Genomic DNA, 23,310 nt, shown 5'->3' with positions numbered 1-23,310 from the left:
AATTTATAGCTATCTTTCGAGCATATGTATGTGGATATAAGATGACAGACATAAAAGTGTGGAAGTTCATAGAGAGGTTTAGGAAACCATTCGAAAACCAAGCGAATTTTACTGGGAATCCAAAGATCTAAAGAAAAACTATAAATCACAAATACGATATCGATAGACAATAGAAAGTTATCAATGGATTGTAGAGACCCAATACAATGGAGTTAATCAGGAACCTGGGATATATTTCAAATATATGTCGCACCTATTGGATATTTTCCTTTCAAGCTTTTAGCACCACCAGCATAATTCCTAAACGAAATACTTGTCAAAGTTACATCATGACAAACATCGAAAGAATGCAATCAATTCAATTTTTAGGGAGTTATTATAGGCGATTCCCCAATGATTTTTGGTTACCCCCCGAGGAGTCAGATTATAAACAGACCCAACCAAAACAGATTTCCATATACTCGCATATATGTACGGATATGTATGTGTATATGTGATGTACGAATCTCCACCTGTCCTGCTGTCGAATGATTGATATGGCCACTGTCCGACTGCGGTTCGAGGGGAGGATACTGGATGGAATGTACTCTGTTTTGCAGCAGCAACCCTAATCCGTATACACAGATACATTAGCCCATATATGTGTGTGCACATATTTATGTATATAAGGGATGCCAACCCCCCTCGCAGACACACATACTCACAGGGCACTCCCACGAAAGCTTGAAATTGAAAAGATAAACTTTTGCAGGCCAAAAACAACTGACAGAAGAACCCAACTGAACGGAACTGAATGGAGAAGAACGTCGCGGCACGTCGCGGCACGGCACTGCATGGCACGTAACCCCAAACCAAAGGACACACCTGCTCCACAGCACCCCACCTCCCCCTTCGACTGCCACTTCTGGTGTGCTGCTGTACATAAGACACACACACAGACACACACACACTCACATATGTACGTATGTATGAGAGGAGAGGAGAAGCCATGTATCCATCCATGAGCACTCGTATGTATTGATGTTGGCAATCGGTTCGGCTGGGCTCTGCGCGTGTGTTCCACTTGGGTTTTCGCAATGCCACTGATAACAATTCCACACACACACACACACAGACTGGCACAGAAGTCGGTATGTGTGTGGCACATGATAAATGACAATGGGGCAGGGACAGAAAGAGACAGCAAGCGTGAAAGGGAGTGAGAGAGGGAGAGCGATAGAGAACGAAGAGTTGTCGGCCCCAACTACCCGACAGCTAAATCAACAGAGAAATCAACCCCCAACCAGAGCCACGACTAGGACCAGGACGAGGACGAGGACCAGGACCAGGACCAGGACGAGGACCAGGACCAAACATTAATAAAACTTTGGTTGCCTGCATCCCATGTTCTGCTCCTGCTCCTGCTCCTCCTCCACCTTCAACCCCCTTCACAGACACTAAACTGATACTCAATTATCCACACCCACCCACACATCCCTAAACCCACACCCACAGCCACACGTCGAAAGAGAGCAAGCGAGAGAGTATGTACTGTCTCACATGTATTGCCCGTGTGAGTATGTGTTCGTGTGTATCCTAGCAGCCATTGCCATTGCCATCGCACATCCTTAGGCTGGTCCTCGCCCCAATGGCCAGCCAACGTCTGAAGGCTCCCGTCTGCATTTGGGGACCAGCCTAAATAATCTGTGGCTGCCACAGAGCCACGTTAGACGCTGATTTTTGAGAGTTGCCCCACTTAGGACCCACGTGTGCACCTCCATATGTGTGTGGGTGGGTGGGGTGGCTGGGTGGTGGGTTTATCCATATTTGGCTGCGCATGTTCCAAGTGTCTTGGTGGGGTGGGCGTTGAGGGGACATACGTGACCAATGGAGTAATCCACGACCAAATGCGCCAGCAATCCACGACGAACCTCACTCCTAATAAAAAGACAAACCAAATGCAAATTTTGGAGGTCAAAAATCAAAAGAACTGTATGGAAAAGTTTGAGATAAGATAATACAAGTATGGGATATAGATCAAATAGAATTTTAGAGAAAATTGAAGAGGCTAATAGCATATAATGTAATATATATAATAGGTTAATAGAATTTCATACGAATAATTTTAGTTAAGCAATAAAGGATAGATGGGAGAATAGGAATCTGTCCACCACAAAAATATAGTATAGATAGAATGGATAGAATGGAATGCATAGATACCGAGGGGGAACGTTCTGAGTCGCTGCTACGGCCGCTTCTTTCTGGGCGTTACACACATCCATTCCCCGCTTACATACCTCTATACTCTTTTAGAGTACCGGGTATAAACATGGGAGGAAATGGGAGATAATTTATGAGTATGGTAGGATAGAGTATGAGAGAATAAACACAAGTTGAAGCGTCAATAATAATACAGTGGCATTGGAGTCCATAATATAGAAGACTTTACATAGTTTTTAAGTGAAAACAAAATATATATTCTGTAGAAACAAAACAGCATTTTTTTCTTTGGAGTGTGTGGAGTGTATCATCCAATGTTTTTATTCGTGGGGCCCATATACTTATTGGCCAAAAAGAGGATCCTCTGTGGATGATTCCTCGCGTACTGCTTGGAACTCCTGCAGCGTCAGCCAGACGAGTGCCTTCTGCCTGTTGGGTGTCCAAGGAATACGAGAAGAGGCAATGAAAACTACATATATGACAATCCAGAAATAAAACCAAAAACTAATGTGATATTGATTGTAGATAGATATTGCATACAAACGAATAATTTCAAATGAGGAAATACAAGTTAAAGACATTTGTTAATTTGTTGATTTTCATCTAATTTCCTCTAATAACCTCGCAGCTTGGGAAACGTATTCCCATGGGACTGATTCTTCATAGATTCATGGCATAGTTGGAGGCATAGAATTCCTGTTTATGGAAACTCCAATTCCTTGAAAGAAATCCGTTTAGATCTCCGCCTTGGCATCAGTAAACGACCGACCACATGCTCTTCTGTGGCTCGAGAGGCATGGCCTCCACCTCGTTATCAATTATGCAACATGCACAGACTCAGTTCCGACTGTATTCGCGGCATTGCCGGCATTCGGTGTCCGTCCTGTCAGGGTTACGGGTTAGGGGTTCCAGGGTCTCGTCTTATTTCTTACATCTCGCTCGCTGAGGCGCTTGCGGCGTGAGCTAAAACATCTGCCCCTGTTTCGGTTGCCTGCCCCCCGGCCTCGGGTCTGTTTTCGGGGTCAGAGTTCGCTTGCCAGCCGTATATGCAAATTGGATGGGCGCGCTTATATTTATGAAAAATATGATGCGTACATTCGTTGTGTGTTTGTGTGTCTGCGAGTGAGTGAGTGAGTGAGTGCGTTGCTAAAAACTGGTGGCCAAGAGCAGGCCTATATACGCGTACTCGTACACTCCATAATTGCGGCCAAAAAAATTGCACGTAGAGCAGAGGGAGCGCGGAGGTAGGGGAGAGCCCAGAGCGCTCTGGGTCTGGTCTCTGGCACATGAGCCGCTTTCGGATCAGCTCTCGTCTCGACGAACATTATTCCAGGCAAACTGCAAACAATAACAATCATGCATAAAATATAAAATATACAAAAGGAAACAGGCAAAACGAAAAGAAAAGAAAGGAGGAAGGAACAGATTGCCATCGCGCATACGCTGCGTTGGTTGTTGGTTGGAAAATTGAAAAGCGCTCGCTGATAGACAGCATAGACACGGCACACACACAAAGAGATGGCTTAGGACTTGGCTCTCGCCATATATTGGCGACGAGTGCGTGACACGGTACTCGGCGCACGAACACTCTCTGAGGAATCATTCAAGAGGTTGTTTAAGCTCTGGTGAAAGATGGCATCATATTTGCAGGGTAACAGGTTGAATGTTTCCAAAAGATCTCCTTAAATACCATCTTTAACAATTAATTTCGCCTATCATCTTCGAGAACGATGTGAGCCTGGAGGCTCGTCCTTTCCTAAAAAGAAACCTATCCCATCCACTAGGATTATTACCTTTCAACCAAATTCAATACGCATTCGAGTATATGGTATGGTAGGCCGTAAAGTGGGAGTTCTAGGAAAGTGCTCGTGAAATCACGAGCCATCGACTCACATCTCACGCACATCCCTCAGATTTTCTGGGTATACAATGTGGATATATATGTATTTTGCATACGCATACCTTTGCACACAAACAAACACTATTATCTAAGGCCATTATGCCCAGATTGATGTGCGTTCGAAGGCATTGGCTGGAGCTGGAGTAGGGGTTGGGGTTGGGGGCCACTTGGTCGTCAGGTTAGGCCCCAAAAATGGGGTATATGCCCGGCAGGCTGGCAGACAGAGCCAGAGCATATTGCATGCTTCGCTGACCCGATAAAATGTCTTCCACCCACCCACCGAAACCCATAAGACATCAGCAGCCGTTCCATCAGCCCATCCTTCCATCAGCGTTCGAACTCCAGCTCTCGCATCGAGTGCCTGGTCCTCGAGTGCCTTTGATTTTTCTATTACGCTTTGGCTTTGGCAAATTGTGTGCTGCCTGACTTGGTGCTTCACCTGGAACAACACCAACAAACAACAATCATTATAATAAATGCAAAATACAATCAGCAAAAGGCAAAGGCAATGCAAAGGACAAATCCGAGGGCCGCAGATTTAGATACTCTTGCGGATCGATCGCTTGATTTTTATTGCATTTCCTGGGATTTCTAAATTCTGGATTTCTGGATTTCTAAAGCAGCAAATGATTTCTAGCTCTCAGATAAAAAGCTGCAGTATTCTCTACAATATCTTTTCAGTACAGTGATAGAAGAAGCTCCCTGATGTTTCGGTGCTCGTTTTCTGAAGTACAAACATCTTGACAAAATCGCAGCCATGTACCTCTGTAAGGGTACATTCACGTTCAAATCTAAATCAAATATCTAAAAGGGGTAGAGACACTTTGATTTGCTTCCCATCCTTGAAGAAATGTTGTTTGCCAAATTAATTAACCAAAAATTTGACCTCGACACTCGGACATCCCCATCGCAGAGCAGAGAAGAGCAGAGCAGATTCTCTGTTTGTGTCTGTCTCTGTGTCTGTCTGCCTTTCTGTTAGTCAGTTCTTTTCGGTTGTTCAGTGTTCAGGTCTGTTCGGAATTCAATCCACTTTCAACCCTTTGATGGACCGATTCGAGTACTGGGCGTGACAACAGGCTGGCCGGCGACCCGGTTGCGACCCCCCTGCTCATATATAAATCAGGCTGGAAATTGTGCTGGGCGAAGGCGAACGACCCTCTTCAAAATATTTAATACCACAAGTGACCCCTGTCCACCGCTGGCGTCCAGCAGCACGACCATTTCGTCAAAATCAAAATCAAAACTTGCAACATCAACGGGGAGGAATCCCAAGCAACCAAACCCAATCCCAAATCCGAACGAACCAAAGTCCGAGTTCGCGCTAGAAGCCGAACCCAGGGAGAGGTCGAGGCCCAGGATAAGCCGGCAAATCGGGTTGACAACTTCCCCAGATGTCCGTGTGTGTACGGATGGACGGCTGTACGAATGCACGGGTGTGTTTGCTTAGGGATAGCCTCCATTGCTGCTGGATGGCAAAGGTTACGCGTGCGTCCAGTTCGTGCCCATCGCGAAAACCGCAACGGAACGGGGCAAACCACTCTCTTCGTGGGTCAGAGAGCTGTCGGCGCTTGAGCCACCAAATGGGCGCGCCCAAAAGTCCACAATTTGAGTATGATTTATGGGCGACCAAGTGGTCAGAGGGAATGATTAATCGATGCCACAAGTCCAGTCCAAGTCAAACATCAACGAAGAGTATCAACAGGAAAATGCCTCGAGAATATGATCAAAGCGATATAGAATTATATCTAAGGTGTTTCCTGTTTCCAAGGAAAATTATAATTACAATCTAGATAACCTCAAGAAAACAGAATATCTAACATTTTCGGAAACACTTTCAAACCGTTGGTAGAAGATATTTCAGAGAATAATTTGCAAAAGGTTGCCCCCAATGCTTTTAAATATATTTTCATGAAAATTCTCCTCAAATTGTAGCGAAGAAAGTTACGAGGAATTCATATGTATTATGAGAAATTTAATTATGGAAAACATCAAAATGATATTGCAAATTTTTTTTTATAATGAGTCCTAGAAAGTCAATGAATAAGTCTTAAGTGCCTTAAAATATGTCAAACAATTTAATTAAGATCAACAATAAGAGTTTTCTGAACCTTTATCAGTTTTCAGAAAAATAAATATATTGATCAAAGCAAAGAAATTTTAAAAGCAAGGAACAGTTCCTTTAAATCAAATAGGAGTAGACAGAAACATATGCGATATAAGTATATCAATATAAGGACTAAATTAGCTGTTCACTAATCGAATTTGTACAATACAAATACAAATGAAATCGCGGAAATATTAATCCCAAGCAAATTGCGGGTAAAAATCAATCCTGCCGACGGCTTTACAGCATTCAATTCTCGCAGCAACAAATCATAATTTAAGGGGATTTTTCATCTGATAAATATAAACTTTACAAGGTTTTACTGTTGAGTAAGATGGATGGTCTGTAAGCAACCTAATGCCCAGCCCTCAAATGAACTTTAATGAATTCTCTCAGATAAAGATACGCTCGTTCTACCCGAACAAACACAACAATTTCAATGTTCACCTTAAAGAGTTCCCCCTTCGCAGGCCAAAGGACCCTGAAATGCTTTAGCAGATGCAGCCTGTGAATTTCCCTTTTGTTGCTGTTTACCCTACTACTCCTTGAATATTAAATGAAAAGCGCGAGAGAAAAATGAAAACGCGAGAAAAATACGAGTATATGTGACAAGTGCAAGGTAAAAGTATACGCATATGTATGTATGAGTATGTATGTGTGTGGGTGTATATGCGTCTGAGTATATAAGTGCATGTCTGTAGCTATATACATATGTGTAGGTGCGACCTGGTAGCAACGACCTTTGCACATACAAAGACACATATGAATACTCTCCTATTTATTTATGTAATATTTTATGAACATTATGCAAGTGCTTCTAAATATATATAAAATATACAAATATACGTATATATTACATGGGTTACATGGAAAATGGTAGGCCATCGAAAAATGATATCATCTTTAAAATAAAGCACTATGAAGACTTTTTCTCAATTTCAATTGCTCAGAGCTATTTTTGAAAATTGAATTTGTATAAACACTGATCTTTTTATTATCGGATATTATATAGAATTTTGCAGTTTGGACTTTAACATGGAATGCTCTATGATTGGGCCTTAGATGTTCTATCGCATGCTTTAGTATTGGATAAATTTACTTTAACTGATTTTAGATCCTACGAAATCTCACAATTCACTAAAAACCTCTCCATATTCGACTTTCTGACTTAAGCTTCTGACTTATTTATACTCTTTCGAATTTTGAGAGTGTTATGAAACTTTGGTATCGTATGATACAGTATATCATTATCATATCTATGGGGTATCTATGGGTACTATATTTTCTTCGCATATTTTATAATTGTTGTGACCGGTTTGTGCTGTTTGTCTAAATTGCAAGGCCCGTCCATTAACGAGTTGATTACGATTTCCATTTTCCATTCCACGCACCAAAACACCATCCCATCCCATCCCATCCCATCCCTGAAACCCAGGGCGAGCTGGAAAACCAGTTTATTCCAATCCGATCCAATCCAATACTTCAATTGCAATCTCTTTTACCCCGACCGAAGGATCTCAGGGCCAACAGTTTTTGGTTAAGCATTTCGCGGGGCATGCAACAGTTAAAAAGCTTTATATAAGTATGCAGAAAAGAAGGAAAAAACAAAATAAAGGGAACCCAGCGCTGGATGGGCATGGTGGGCGTGATGGGGGCATGTGTCTGGGGCAGGTGCAAAATGCAGTGGCAAGTGTAAATGAGGCAAATTTCAAAGTCAAGTTTACACGCAGCAAATGCCTTTGTGCATCAACGCGCTCTGCCGCCACCTCGGGGCCGTGGGCCTCGTCCTTCGGCTGCTGGTTCTGCCGCTTCTCCCCCTTCACCTTCTCCATCTCCTTCTGCCCCTAGTCCTGGCTCACGTTTTGGTCCAGGGCCAGAGCTTCTGTCTCGCTGGCTGAACACCTTTCTCAGTGTGCTCCTTCTCTCTTGCTTTCTCTCTTTCACTCTTTCTCTCTGTTGCATGCACCAGTCGTGACTGCATAAGAAATGCTCGCCTTTCACTACACCAAACGCCATTTTTCTAGGTTCTAGAACAGTCAACATGGGGGCAATATTGTATTGGATTGGGTTCTATAGATGCTAGTCTTTCCATCAGTAAAGTTAAGGTCTAACGATTCACTTTAATTGTTCTTACTTAAAAATAAAAAAATGGATTTTCTGCATTCAATGGGCATATGTATATTTAGAGCTCATAAAAGAGCATATGCTTTATACCACATTTAACATGTCCTTTTACGAGTATCCACTTTTTATATATTTAATTTTTAGGTATATGCCATTCTAGCTTCCTACGAGTATATGTATGTATGTCCAGCACTGTACAGCCGCCTGGAAATTCGATGCACTCTACTTTTTTTCGACAGCGACTTCTCTCGTGCCTTTCAGTGCACACCACCGCCCCGTCTCCAGTGAGGCCCCATCTACGAGTTTATTTGCACATATACATATAGGCAGAAGAAGAGGGCGAAAAAAATGAGCATTTATAAAAAAGCAGGGACAAATTCAGTCTCCGGCAAGTCAATGCCTAAACACCCTTTCTATTTAAGCACTTTTGAATATTTTTAAGCCAAAAACTTCCTATTTAAATGGACTTCTCTACAGATATGGCACTACTATATTACTAGCTAGCTATTTTTTAGCTTTGTTTTAAGCCCTAGGCTTTCCGAATGGAATAGTTCTTAAACTTGAACTGTCGCGATCAAAAATATCATATGCGTCTATTCCATTGAAGCACCGTTCTGAGTTATGAAGTTTATTCGCTGTACAAATTGCCAATAAGCGAATGGATGCATGTGAATGACAGGAACGAAGACCATTCGTCTTGAGTCATAGACCTTCCAATACCAAAAAGATATCGATGTGTCCAAAAAGCCATTGTGTTCAATTTCAGGTTTTGGGTGGCATATTCTTAGGATTACAGAATGGAAATCATCTCATTCAAACGCGTGGAAGTGCCTAATGGACATCCTACATTCAGCAAGATCATCCCGATCTTAAACTCATGTTTCTAATTCAATTCAGAAGTCCTCTCTCTCGTAATACCCGTTCAAAGGGTATCCTTACAAGTGCAAAAATAAAAATGAAAGAATTGTTCTAAATCTGATGCAAAGAAGGAAAAGTGAAAGTGTAAAGAGCAGAAAGCAAAGAAGAGGGAAAACAAAGAGTGAAAGATGGGGAGGTGGAGAGGTTTTGGCGGGGAGACTTCTCGGGGCTTGGGAATTGGATTATGAGTTTGACAAGCGGCAAGGAGCAGGACACAAGAAAGGACATAGAATAAATGATGGGAAGGTTCTGAGAAAATGGTGGGGGGGGGGGGGGGGGGGGGGGCAAGCACTGCATACATAAATACTCGTTTGTACATATGTATTGTATTATATTTACATGCATGCATACATACCTGTATGTACTTTTACATCTCCCACATATGCATGTGTGCATCTACATATGTATGTGTGTATGTATGTAACCCCCCCCCCCCCCTCACTTTTTTGCCAGTGATGTGGCAAGTGATGTAAAAGCACCAAAACTTTTATTTGCCTTTCGTAATTAGTTGGGAGTCGTGTCCTACGAACGGGTGAAAAAGGGATACGTACATATGTAGATATATACGTGTAAATGCTGCCACACACTCACACATTCATTGTAGCGTTCGTCTGCGCGTGTGCGTGCGTATATGTATAACACACACACACAGTCTCACGCATGGAGTCCTGCGGGTCCTGCAAAATACATAAACGGCCACACGTCGCACACATGCTGCTCTCTTTCGCTCCCTCTTTCTAGCTATCCTTCTCTCTCTTTCGCTGGTATATCCTTTTCTGGTGCACACACATACGTGAGTAACCGTTATCCACATGTGTACGTTCTTGTGTGTGTGCCACGTATCACACATGCATATAAACGCGCGTATGAATATGTGTGTATAGGGGTGAAACGACATCCGTGAGAGGATAAACTCAGGACATCATAATGGGCGTGGCCTAAACTCCCACTTAGTGCAAAAGAGAGAGGGAGAGAGAGAGTTGACTGCATTTCAAAAAAAGGAACAACAAAAGGCTCTGGGAATGCGTTTGTGATGCTTGTTAATGCCTTCACCTACAATGCGCGCTGCTGTTACCAGAACTATAAATAACTCCACTGGTCGCTACTCTGTTTTTTGTTCAGGGGCATTATGTAAGGGATCTACATATATAGAAATCAAATATTACCTGAAATAAATTTCAAAAAAAGCTCTCACATGCAAAACACGCGCCAACAATAAAAGCTTTTACCCTTGAAAAGAATTGAAAAAGCTTCACCAGGTTCCCTCAAAAGTCGCCAGGTGGGGTCTGGTATCGAACAAAATCTTAACTATCGAAATCACCGCTGCTGCACCTGATCAGTGCTGCCATTTTGGCTTCTTTTAACCACTATCTAGCATTTTTTAGTACATCCTGCAAATTCTAGCTATCGTGACCTCTGGGGCTGAGATTACTCCACGCTGAGTTTTTTTAAATGATTTTATTTTAATTTAATTTATTTGCTATTAAAAATCATTTTTACTTCAACTATATTCAAATTCTCTTCATATTTACATTGGCTTGCTTCTTATTTATCTAAGAGTTTACAAGTCAGTTAGAGTTACAGTTCTCTGATGTACACTTTGGAATACTACATTACATTAATAAATGTTAAAGGTGCGTGATAAACAAACTATTAGAGCCCATTGCATAATTCGCGATTTGAATTCTCTCCCTCTCGTGTTCTAGTGCCTTCGAGTATGAGCCCTCGAGTTGAATGAGTATTCAGTGAAATTAATTAATATATTGAATGCCATCTTACGCACGAGGTTTGTTAGGCAAGTAACTGGACATGGAAAGTGTTTAATATATAAATAAAAACACCAAAGGAACATATTTGATATATATTTGTTACATTTTTAGCTTATTAGCCACTTTTAGCAGTACGGGCTGCAGCTGATTTCGCATAGCCGATGTGGAGAACAGGGTGATCATTCACGGTATTTTATATACTTTTTGGTATATTTTGACGTCGAAATTGAATTGCAGCACTAATCATACAGTATGGTTCTGATCAATACGTATACAATACGTATCAATTTCTCTTTGGCGCGTTGAACTGTTTAAATAGACGGCTGACAAGGGGGCTTAAGGATAAGTTTGGCTTCATCATCCGTATACGTTAAAAATGAGACGGTATATTTCTGAGGATCAGACGCTCATGATGCGACGAAAAAATGAGTCGTTATTTTAAATGGCCTTTAGAAAGGGGTATGACAACAGACCAAAACAAGGCAAGGAGAATTGCAAGGTTCGTACATACCTCACCTCGCGTGTGAGGACAATATACCTTGTCTCCAAGGGATGTATTTCACCTTGCATGCGGTTGCATTTTCCCGGCCCTTTCACCTCTTCACCATACCCTCTTTTTCCTTCCATTATGTAGCAAACGTGTAGCAACCGCGTAGTAACCGTGTAGAGTTTATTATTGACTATAGTTTTTTTTGTTTTTTGTTTTGCTTTTTAAATAAATTAAAATAAATTAAAGTCTGCCCACACCGTAGCCCACGGAGTGTTTTGTATGCCAAATATATGAGCATATATATAAACAAACAACGAAAAAGAAAAACGCAAAAATTCCAATTCATGAAAATACAATTGATCTGCTATCAATTAATACCTGCGGAATTTATAAGGAAACACCAGAATAAAGTTGATAGTGGAGTGCACAAAATCATATAAGGAGGAAGCCATATGCAACGGATGACATTTTCTGCTCTAAAAAGATAATCTGCATACGGAATTGTGTGGTGTTGTACCGTGTGGCTGGCAGGAGGAGGAGAAGGCAGAAACTAGTTTTGGATAACGGCAGCGGGGGGTGGGGGCAACGGCAACGACAGCGACAACGGCCCCAGAGGTGGCAGACATCAGCAGAACCAGAGCGCGGCAGCGGCTGGGGCAACGATAACAAGAACGACGCGAAAGGTAGTTAACGACTTGACAAGGGGAGCCGCCGCCGCAACAACAACGAGCAACAACAAACAAGAACAAGAACAAGAATAACAAAAACAACGTTTCGTGGCAGCCGAAAAGAGAAGGAAGAGAGGGAGAGAGAGAGACGGCTGCAATGGTCAGGAGCTGAGAAACAAGAAACCGAGAACCGTGAGAGAGGAACAGGTTCTCTGCATCAGCATAAGCAACAGAAGCAGCAGCAGCAGAATTAGGATCTGCATAAAGGGAAACCAGAGATAACATCGATTTGCAGAGGGACAGACAGAAACACGATGCCACTGCTCCTCCAACTTTTGATGATGCTCCTCCTGCTATTCCCGATTCCAAATGCCAGGGCCGTACTCTTCGCCAGCAACAGCTCCACCTCCAGTGACAGTGCCAGTTCCAGCTCCCCGCCAGAGATGCCACCCCCCACATTCCGGCAGTGTGAAACCATACGGATTGAGATGTGCCGTGGGATCGGCTACAACGAAACCTCCATGCCCAATCTTGTGGGTCACGAGCTGCAGACGGATGTGGAGTACACGCTGCAAACGTTCGCACCGCTGATCGAGTACGACTGCAGCTCCCAGCTGAAGCTATTCCTGTGCGCCGCCTACGTGCCTATGTGCACGCCCAAGGCGCCGGTGCACGCGATCGGCCCATGCCAGAGTCTGTGCGAGTCGGTGAGGATTCGCTGCCATCCCGTGCTGCAGGGATTCGGCTTCCCCTGGCCGAAGGCCCTCGACTGTGATCGTTTTCCCAGGGAGAACAACCACGAGACCATGTGCATGGAGGGGCCGGGCGAGATGCATTTGCCCATGCAGGAGCATGAGCTCTACGGACCGGTGGTTGGCGGTGGTAGCATCGGCGCTGGCGGAGTGGGAATGGGAGGCGGCAAACTGCCACTGGACTGTTCGGGATTGGGCAAATCCCATCTGTATGTGAAGCTGCCGCGTTCCGGTCGCTGTGCGCCGCTCTGCGAGGCGGATATCCTGTTCACACCCAGCGAGAAGCATATCTCCGAGATCTGGGTCTCCACCTGGGCCTATGCAGCTCTCGGCCTGGCATTTGTGGCCACCCTGTGCCTTCTGGTCGGCGACGACAGCAAGCTGGCCAGCGCCAAGTGGTCGCGCCTGCTGACACCTTCGATCTGGTGCCACAACATGGTCACCATCGGCTGGACCGTACGTTTTATCGTTGGTCGCACGGGCACCGCCTGCGGCACTGATCCCCAGGCGCCCAACGAGTCCCTCCTCAGCGTCGATGGCCTGTCCAATGCGGCCTGTGCGAGTGTCTTCCTGCTGCGCTACTACTTCGGGATGGCTGCCTGTGCCTGGTAAGGATTTCTCCCGTAATTTCCGACTAATCCCCGATTCAATCCCCTGTGATCTCCGCTTGCAGGTGGGCCATCCTCTGTCTGGGCTGGCATCGAGATATACGTCGCCACAGTCCCGATTCCAAGGGGCACGTGGCCATACCGTCCACCTACGGCGGCAGTCCCGTCAGCCAGGCGGCTCAAAGAATGGCTGCCAAGGCGAGTGCCCATCAGAATCTTGCCCAGAATAATTTTGTTTGCTTCGTGGCCTGGGGTCTGCCGGCCTTCCAAACGGCCGCCGTCATAGTGTTCCGTTATGTAGATGCCGACGAATTGCTGGGTAAGATTGAGATGCAGGCGAGACAAACGAAGATTGAATCTAATGAGTAATGCCTGGATTCCATTCCTTTGCAGGCGCCTGCTTTGTGGGCAACCAGTCGGACAGGGCCCTGCAGGTGCTGGTGGCGACGCCCGTCTTTATCTACTGGATCTTTGGCTCAATGAATCTGATATCCGGCTACCTGGTGCACTGCCGCAACAAGGAGATCCTGCGCAACACCAACGCCCTGAGTCTCCAGCAGCAGCTGCAGCAGTTGAGTGCCCACAGCAGTTCGGGTATCGGGATCTTCCTGTTCATCTACGGGCTGGCCAGTGCCCTGCTGCTGCTGGCGGTCATCTATGAGTTTGCCAACATCGACATTTGGCTGAGTTCGGGGGAGACGAGCACACCGCTGTGGCCCTTCCTGGTGCGCGCCTTCATGGAGCTGATGCTGGGTATTTGCTGCTTTGCCTGGGTCCTCGGTCCCAGCATATCCACCATGTACAAGCGCCAGATGTCAATGCGTCCGCAGAAGCAGTCGGCCGCTGCGGCGGCTGCAGCCCAACACCAGCAGCAGCTTCAGATGCACCATTTGGATGGGCAGAGCAGCTCCCGGGGATCGCATGCCGCCTGCAGCAGCACCGTCGTCTCCTATCATTCGGTGCGACCCTCGCACCAGTCGATGGCCAGTGCCCCGCTGCCCAGTCCCTACAAGCACAAGTCTCCCCCAGCAGGAGCTGGCTCCATTTCGCTCAATCAAATATCAAACTACTCCCTAAGCCGCAGCAGCAGTTCGCACCATCATCACCACCACCATCAGCCGCAGCAGCACCATCATCGTCACAGTCCCCAGCAACTGCAGCCACACCATCATCATCATCATCATCACCAGCAGCAGCAGCAGCAGCACTCTTCCTCCTCCCATCGTCTGTATTATCCAGCGGGTAGCCAGAAGTACAGACAACACAGCAACTACTATCCCCAAATGCATCGCTATGGGGATGAGACGCTGCTCTGAGATTCCTCATCTAGAAAGGGTTTCAACTAAATTATGATTTGGATATATCAATGATTATATCAATGCCCCACCCATTTAATGGATCCCACTGATTCTGCCTCGTGGATCATTCGTTGAGTGCTAGTCAAAATCAATGCGTTTCGCCTTATCGCAATCCCTATTTGTTGTATGTACTGTGTATATGTCCGTTAATTACGATCCTTTATTCCTGTTCCTATTCCCTCCCTTGGCGTTGTACTTAATTCTTAACCATTCTTGCCGTTCTTTTGTTTTGTTTTTTATCGTGGAGAAACAACGCAGCAACCAAATACTGTGATACGCATGTTCATGTCCTCAAAAGCAGAGGCCCCGAGACTTTGCTGTGTCCTACTCCTCCCTCCCTCCCTCTCCCTCTCTCGCTCGAGCCACGCTACAAATCGAACCGAACACCGAACGAACCGAAAGTGTACTTAATGGAAACGCAATCGTATTAATGTGTAATGCTAGCATTAATTCCTAAACTGTATTCAGTGTGCCATTAGCTTTAAGGGGAATACAATACAAATATACATATATATTCGATATATTCGTATACTAACGATGGTTTTTTTTTCGTAGTAATTATAATTCTTTTATTATATGTAACTTATTTGCTAGCGAATAAAGTGTGTCGAAAAGTTGAATATCATCGCGTTTTGGTTTTACCATTTTGTAAAAAGGAGTATCAAAATCTCTCTCTCTCTCTATTTCTCTGAACCCTTTTCCACCTGAGAAGCGAGCGAGCGAGCGAACACCTACTATTGCCGGCCCTGCTGCTGGGGTTGGGGGACATCTGGCGGCGGCGCCCCCTCGCTGCGTGCTGGGGCACACAGCACGATGGTCTCGTTGCGATTCATGTTGTTGTGATTGTTGTTCTGCGAGCGCTGGGGCTGCCAATTGTTGTCAAGGTCCTCGTCGAGTTGTATTTTGGCCCTTTGGTAGTTCTCCATTTCGGTGGCATACTTGGCGCTGGTGATGCCTAGCAAGGAGGCCAGGCCACCGCCCACATAGTCGATGCCGGCTAAGAATTTATTTCCCACGCGGCTGGCCTTGTAGCGTAGGCGCGGCCCCAACGCCATTTCGCGCTGCAAAGGCAACAAAACACATGAGAAATGAGTCACGTTAGTCGGAGGGAGGGTGGCAACATATAGAGGATTAGAGCAATAGAATGACGCACCTCGTCCAACTGGACATTGTAGCACTTATCGGGGACGTCCGCCTCTGTCTCGCTATCGCTGGATGAGAGCTCCTCCATGACTCCGTCACTGAAGTGCAGCATGCGTCGATTCGATTGCAGTTCAAGGGCGGAGACATTATCGGTCTCGCTGATGCCGCCGCCGCTTCCGGCGCTGAAGCCATTTGCTGAAGCCACCGACATGCTAATAGTTAATCCTTATTCTAGTCCCAAAGTCACTTAAAACAGTTGATGATGATAGTGATGAATACTTAGTGCTTTGAATGTCGCGCACGGAGTGAGTTTTTGTGTGTGATGTCCGTTTGGATTTGAACACGGGGCGACAGCCGCTGTTTTTGGTCATGAAAACACGTTAAAGTCGCTTCACCAAATACAGCGAGGGGGGAAATGATGTCCTTGGGTTCGGGGCCGGCGACTCACAATCGCCTTGCATCGCGTGCCATGGAACATTCTCAGTGGTTTGCAAATCAATAAAATAAATGCCGCTCTCTACTGCTGCTGCTTCTGCTTCTTCTTCTTCCCTGCTGGTAGCTGGCCTCCCCCCACCCCTTACACACAAACAAATCAACAGTAAGGCAGTATGACCAGGGGCTGTGAAGCGTTAAAATACCGCTTGACCAGCGCGTACAATAAACATAGTATTAGCTAGAAATCTCCCACAAATACAATGAATAACAACAATTTCGTATACAACTCGTGGGCCAAAAAATAAGCATGCAACCAGTATCCAAACTTTCTATATTTCGCAATTAGTTAATTTGATTTTCTGATAGCAGCGGACCCATCCATTTTGTTTTTCATACTGCGTCGAGGTAATGTTGCGCCCTGGTCACACCAAGCAGCTGATTTCTGTCTTCTTCTTCACCCCCCATTTTAGTCTACAAAAAAAAAAAACAATTGCTTCCGTTGTGGGGCAGCAAAGTTGCGTCCAATTATGGAGTCGCCTACATTTTATCAAGTAGCCAAGGGTAACGTATTCAAACCGAATCCCATCCAGTGCCGTCATTGAAGGTCTGCCTCATTAGATTTTCAGGTCACAGGCATTTCAAGGAGTGGACGCGTACGCAAAAAGTCGTCGAAACTGTTAGACTTCGAATCACCGGAGGAGGTTGAGAAGAAGGCAAGACGCGGCCAAGGAAGACCGCCAACCCGGTATCCAGGTCGAGGGCGCCCACCTAACGCCCTGAGGGAACGCGAGGCAGAACTGGAGCGGGCACTCGATAGCGAAATGCTCTTTGATGATCACAATCTATCCGAGACAGAATTACACATACCCGCCCCGACAATGGGCATCGTGCTGATGAACTCCGACGACGAGCTGGACAACCTGGTGCAGGATCTGGTCGACAGCGTCGAAGCTGAGGCCAGCAATAACGATTCCACCATGCGTCAGAGTCTCTACATGCGCGAAAAGACCAACAACCGCAAGATACTCAAGGCTGGCAAAGTGGTCACCGGGAAGCCGTATCGCAAGGACAAGGGAAAGACGCGTTACACAGCCTACAGCCTGTGGGCGCGAGAGATTCGCAAGCGGGACTTCCAGGATCTGGGTAAGTGCTCAAACCCTTATTGGGGGGCATTGAAGTAAATAAATCCTCCGAATCAAACTTTTGTATGTGTCCCTTAGACTTTTCCAATGCCGCCAGACGCCTCAGCGAGCTGTGGGCGAATGTTTCAAATAGGGAGAAAATTGCCTGGCGACGGAAGGCAAAGGTCCAGTCCACAAAGGCCCGGGCACGCGAGAAGAACGGTCTTCCGCCCCTGCCCACAGCCAACAATGGGAGCACTGTCGCCCCAGAGGCACCAGTTCCCGAGGGGAACTTCGTAAACCGTGCAACGACAAGCCGCACCAGGAAACTGGCCGCCGATCGACTGGAGTCAGCGACTACAGCGCCATCAACTCCGACATCGACAGCGACTAGTGGACCGAGGCGCAACACCACCCGCAGCTGCAGAGGCCGTCTGCCATCGGCTACCATAAGATCTTCCGCAGGGAAAAAGCCCACGGCATTGCTGCACTCGCCGTCGGACACAGAGCTGTCGCCGGGAACGGGCACGGGGAGCCAGCGCGAGTATCAGCTGCCGTCGGAGAAATCTAATATCGGAGCCATCGACGCGGCGGCCCACTTAAAGCTGCTCGGCGAGAGCCTCACGGTGATCGGGGAGCGTCTCAAGAAGCACAACGGCCACGTGGCTCTCTCGGGCAGCCTCTCCGTGCTGCTGGACAGCCTGCTCTGCTCCATGGGACCGCTTCTCTGCATGACCACGCAGATACCGGGCCTGGAGAACAAGCCTCAGCTGCGTAACAATCTGGCCAACACGCTGGACAACATTGCATACGTGATGCCAGGACTCTGAATGCAACACAAAAGCACACACACACAATACACACAGTACACTTCCAGCCAACCAATCTTCCACATGGCCAACAGAGCGTCAAGAATGGAAGCGGGGAGATCTGTATCATCATGGACTGAGCTTCGAGGGAGTGGCAAACGGCAAAGTGTATACATATTTATGTAAATTAAGTATTAGGTGATTATTTTAGGCTACAACGATTAATGTGGAATATGTCATGGAATTCTCTCCTCCTTCGCTTCTCTTCTCCTCCTAATGCCCCTTGCTACGCGAAGGGAATATTCCAGATTAAATCCAATCCCAACAAAAAATGTAGTGGAAAACCTTCCCAAACATTTGATACTCGATAGAACATCTCATAGAACAGAGAAAGTGTATCGAAGTTATATTTGATTGCTTCTTCAGATTCGGTGTGCTAAGCAGATTGGACTGCGATCCTTGATAACCTCAATAAATCAATTTGTCCTAATTTGAGGAACGAATGGCTTAATATTTAATGATCTAATACAGCGGGCACCCTTTTTTCTAGCTGGTATCGGCCTTCGGAAGAAGAATATAGACAGATGTACCTATATTTATTGCATAAAAAACGAGTTGAGTCGAATTTGAAAATATAAAATATAATTTCAAAGTATATATGAAACAATAGAGTGCAACATAATTTTCATCTACTTTCATCTCATACAGAGTCATACATATACTCATAACCTGGGGATATTCTTCCCATAGCAACCTCTGTGGATGTCAACACTTTGGGATCAGCAGACGACCGACCACATGCTCTTATTTTGCCTCGTTATTACACACACCCAGAATTAGTATTCCAGGATTTACTGCGCAGGTTTATATAGAATAGGCTTGGATATGAAAGACTTCAATACAATAGTAAGGGAAAGGAATTGCTCCACCTAGGAGATATGTATATTGATAGATGGGATGTCATAAAAGAGAATATTTTAGGATAATATGGAAAACTTTTAATAGTTTTTTTATGAAAACACAATGAAATATATTAGCAAATAATATATATTCTGTAGACACAAAACAGCATCATTATTTGGAGTGTGCAATGTGTCAGCCCATGCCTTTAACCTGCAGGCCCATAAACTTATTGTCCAGCCATATAGCCGACACCTCCCAACTCCTGAAACAAATCCCCCAATCCAATCAAACAGACCACTCTCTTCCACTAATCCTTCACCCCAAAAAACCTAAATAGCCTTAATAGAAGACATACGACGCATAATATACACTTTCCCTACTCCCTCGCCCCTCAAAGATCGTCAACATTTAATATTTTACATTTAATAGAATCAAAAATAATAATTCTATAATAAACGTTTTGATCAAAAAATAATAATTATTCAATAAAAATCACGAATAATAATTATACAATAAAAATCAAAAATAATAGTTATAATAATAATTCGCTCAAAAATCGTACTTACGTGTATCATTTATTCCAATCAATTTTATTTAAATCCTTTCGTTCATTCACTTTCAAAAAATTTCCATTTGGCGCGCCACTCGTATCCAGTCGATAACCGAGCTTGAATCGGTTCTCTTTGAACCGGCTGACAACAATGAGCCCCGTTCCATACACAATATTGAGGGCAACACTTATTTTCATACCCTAGGGAAAAGGATATTATAGAATTGCGGAAATGTTTGTCATTCCAGGCTCTAATTAATGCAGAAACTAGTCAGTCTCTGATATTTTAAAGGTTATTGTCTTCTTAGAGAGACCAAGAATATCTATCGGGATCGGAATATATGTATGTATTTACAAGGCACTGATCATATGCATGAATATGTCTAAAGCATATCAATTTAAGAAAAGGTCTTTATTAACTACGTTTTATCTTCATATTACATTAACGAAATAGGGTATACAAAGGCATATACTACGGCTAACTAGCAGTTTTTTGTTGAACTATTTTGTTTAAACCTTGTTTTGTCAAAATATAATAAAAGCAAGTATTTAGAAAATTGATTCAATAATCGTTTAAAACTATATGGGCATGGCTAAATATTCTATCTAGCCAGTAATATTAAAACGGAATATCAAAATTGAACAATATGAACGACCATCCTCTTTCGCTTTTACTTACCATTTTCGATATAACCTTTTTTACGCAAAATGCAATAAAAGCCAGTATTTAAAATAAGCACATCAATTAGAAAATAGGTTAATTAATTGGATAAAATTATGTGGGCATGGCTAAATGTTCTATCTAGCTAATAATATTCGACGGAATATCAAAATCGAGGAATATGTATAATAGAACTTCAATTCGTCAGTATATTTATGGTACATTTTTAAAATGAGATGGTATATTTTGGTATATTTCTGAGGGTCGGACGGTATAGTCCGCGGTCACACTGGCGTGAAAATTGATAAGATTGGCTCGAAATAATTTGATTGCTATCACATTAAGCAACCCCGAAGCCGTGGCCATCGAAACCACACCCAGAGCCTGCCGCGGACGAGTTCACAAAGATTCCCTGCTTCACGATGAGCCACCAGCCGGCGAGCAAAAGAAAGAAGTTCGTCGAACTGCCACTGTGCTGCGGCTGGAGGGACTGCCAGGAGATCTGCAATGGCGAATGGAACCTGAACACCCACATAGCCGAGCACCTACAGACTTATGCCGCCGAGCAGAACGATGATCATGCCTGCAAATGGAACGATTGCGTCTTCCGGACGAAATGTCCCGTGGAGTTCGAGCGTCACGCGTACTATCACGGCTACTACAGCCAACTGCTGCTCCAGGGCAAGCTCGAGTGCGACCAGCATCCAGAGATACCCACCTGCTGTGGCCCCGCCCGCATGGAGGACAAGCTGCCAGATCTCAAGCAGAACTTCCACTGCGGCTGGATGGACTGCAAGCGCGAGTTCATCTCGATTGTCGAGTTCCAGGACCACATCGTCAAGCATGCCCTCTTCGAGTACGACATCCAAAAGACGCCCGACGATGAGCGGCCCAAGACGCAGTGCAACTGGAATCTCTGCCATAAGCAGATGGACAACAAGTATCGCCTCATCGAGCACATCAGCACCCATTCGAACAAAAAGCTCGTGGCCTGTTTTCACTGCGGCGAGGTTTTTCGCACCAAGACTACGCTTTTCGATCACTTGCGTCGCCAGCCGGATAACAACAGTGAGTCCCACCCTCGATTCCACTTTTCTGTATGGCTGTACCGCTGTCATGTCATTGCTAATCCAATGCTTTCCTTCCAGCGAACAGTTTTCAGTGCGCCCAGTGCTTCAAGTTCTTCGCAACACAGAAGCTGCTCCGGAGCCATGTGCTGCGGCACATCAATGGCTTCAAGTGCACCATGTGCGACATGACGTGCAGCTCGGCCAGCGGCCTGACCACTCACATCCGGTACCGTCACCTGAAGGACAAGCCCCTGAAGTGTAACGAGTGCGAGAAGCGATGCGTGCGGGAGTCGGATCTGGTCAAGCATGTGGAGATCGTACACAACAAGACGGTGCACCAGTGCGAGCACCCAGACTGCCAGTACTCGGTGCGGACATACGCACAGATGCGGAGGGTAAGCAAATGCACGCGTTTTTCGTGGCTTCCCCTCATTCTCACGATCTGTTTCGCTCTTCCATTTGCAGCACTTCCTGGAGGTGCATGGCAACAATCCCATTCTGTATGCCTGCCATTGCTGCGAACGGTTCTTCAAGAGCGGCAAATCGCTGTCAACGCACTTAATGCAGAAGCACGGCTTCCTTCTGCCATCAGGCCACAAGCGCTTCACATATCGCGTGGACGAGAACGGCTTCTATCGGCTGGAGACGACGCGCCTCGAGAGTATGGAGGTTACCGAACAGATCCTCTCACCGCAGTCGCATTTCGGCATCCATGAGGTGAAGCCGTCGACGGGCAGCTGCTACGAGATTGTGGACCCAACGAACACCGAGTTCGGTCGCATCATTGTTTCCAACGATCCGGACGAAGCCCAACTAGTGGGCGAGGTGATCATATCGCTCCCGACCCTCACTGACGAGCTTTGAGGCCCCAAACACACCACAAAACAATTTGAAAAACTCATCATGCTATGCAAGGGCTGTTCTCATCTCCATTGTCATACCCATAGATTACTAAGGATGCTATTTCTACTCATGCCACTCCCTGCACGTTTTTAGTCCTAAGTTCAATGTCAAGTGTCCCCTCCAAGTGTTCAGAGAAATCCAATCTCTGATTTGTATTAACCGTCTTTCTGATCTCGTGCCCTGGCACAAAACCACAAACTCAAATCCATGTAGATCCAGGCCACAGATATTCCAGCAAAGGATGCATGTCCTTGATGGTCTCCCATTATGATATTTCCATTGCTGAAGCAGTCTGTGCGTCTGCATGCCTGTGCTTATTCTGATTAAGATTCCCAGCTTAACTCACATTTCAATCGACTCAACGTACATTTAACTTTTATTCTGAACCATTTCCGAGTGTCTTCAGTGGCGTTGCTTTACGTCTTTACGGATTAAGCTATGCATAAAAAACCAATAAAATTATATCAAGCCAAGGATAAAACAAGGCCAAATACAATCAAATACTGCGGGGTGTGTTTGTTTTCTTCTTTTGTTTAAGCAGAAAGTGTCGGGGAAATCGATTAGTGTTTTCCTGTTCAAAGAACGCATAAATGGCTTTATTTTGTCTGATGCACAACTTTTGAGACTTGCTGGAAAGACAGCGGTTGCTTCCGACTAGGGGGAATGAGCGGAATACCTAGAGAGCCTAGTACCACCAACAGCAGGCAGGTCTCTTTCGGATGAGGTTCTCTCATCGCACAACAGGCAGACTTTAGTCCCAACATTAAATTTGTTTTTTTTCTGGCAGCTTTTTCTACTTTTTTTTTTGGGTGAAAGTACCTTTGA

The 23,310-nt window shown here is 45.2% G+C and overlaps 4 protein-coding genes across 4 annotated transcripts; 3 read left to right on the top strand and 1 right to left on the bottom strand.

The window, feature by feature from the left end:
* Nucleotides 1–11,736: 11,736 nt before the first annotated feature.
* Nucleotides 11,737–15,409, top strand: LOC6597534 (frizzled-4). Its single transcript, XM_002022628.2, has 3 exons — nt 11,737–13,532; nt 13,598–13,851; nt 13,926–15,409. Exons 1-3 carry the CDS (start codon nt 12,487–12,489, stop codon nt 14,846–14,848), a joined length of 2,223 nt encoding a protein of 740 aa, XP_002022664.1. The 5' UTR covers nt 11,737–12,486; the 3' UTR covers nt 14,849–15,409.
* A 48-nt stretch (nt 15,410–15,457) lies between these two features.
* LOC6597533 lies at nt 15,458–16,554 on the bottom strand. Its single transcript, XM_002022627.2, has 2 exons — nt 16,044–16,554; nt 15,458–15,951 (listed from the first exon to the last, which is right to left on the bottom strand). The coding sequence occupies exons 1-2, from the start codon at nt 16,242–16,244 to the stop codon at nt 15,625–15,627; spliced, it is 528 nt and encodes a 175-aa protein (XP_002022663.1). The 5' UTR covers nt 16,245–16,554; the 3' UTR covers nt 15,458–15,624.
* A 394-nt stretch (nt 16,555–16,948) lies between these two features.
* On the top strand, nt 16,949–18,897 carry LOC6597532. Its single transcript, XM_002022626.2, has 3 exons — nt 16,949–17,029; nt 17,087–17,611; nt 17,689–18,897. Exons 1-3 carry the CDS (start codon nt 16,996–16,998, stop codon nt 18,417–18,419), a joined length of 1,290 nt encoding a protein of 429 aa, XP_002022662.1. The 5' UTR covers nt 16,949–16,995; the 3' UTR covers nt 18,420–18,897.
* A 1,924-nt stretch (nt 18,898–20,821) lies between these two features.
* Nucleotides 20,822–23,299, top strand: LOC6597531 (histone H4 transcription factor). Its single transcript, XM_026993506.1, has 3 exons — nt 20,822–21,580; nt 21,661–21,977; nt 22,048–23,299. The coding sequence occupies exons 1-3, from the start codon at nt 20,935–20,937 to the stop codon at nt 22,444–22,446; spliced, it is 1,362 nt and encodes a 453-aa protein (XP_026849307.1). The 5' UTR covers nt 20,822–20,934; the 3' UTR covers nt 22,447–23,299.
* The last annotated feature ends 11 nt before the right edge of the window (nt 23,300–23,310 follow it).

This window comes from Drosophila persimilis, unplaced genomic scaffold (genome assembly GCF_003286085.1).
Source record: "Drosophila persimilis strain 14011-0111.01,24,50 unplaced genomic scaffold, DperRS2 tig00000841-arrow-arrow-pilon, whole genome shotgun sequence".
Classification (NCBI taxonomy): domain Eukaryota; kingdom Metazoa; phylum Arthropoda; class Insecta; order Diptera; family Drosophilidae; genus Drosophila; species Drosophila persimilis.
This window is presented reverse-complemented; position numbering and strand designations above follow the sequence as displayed.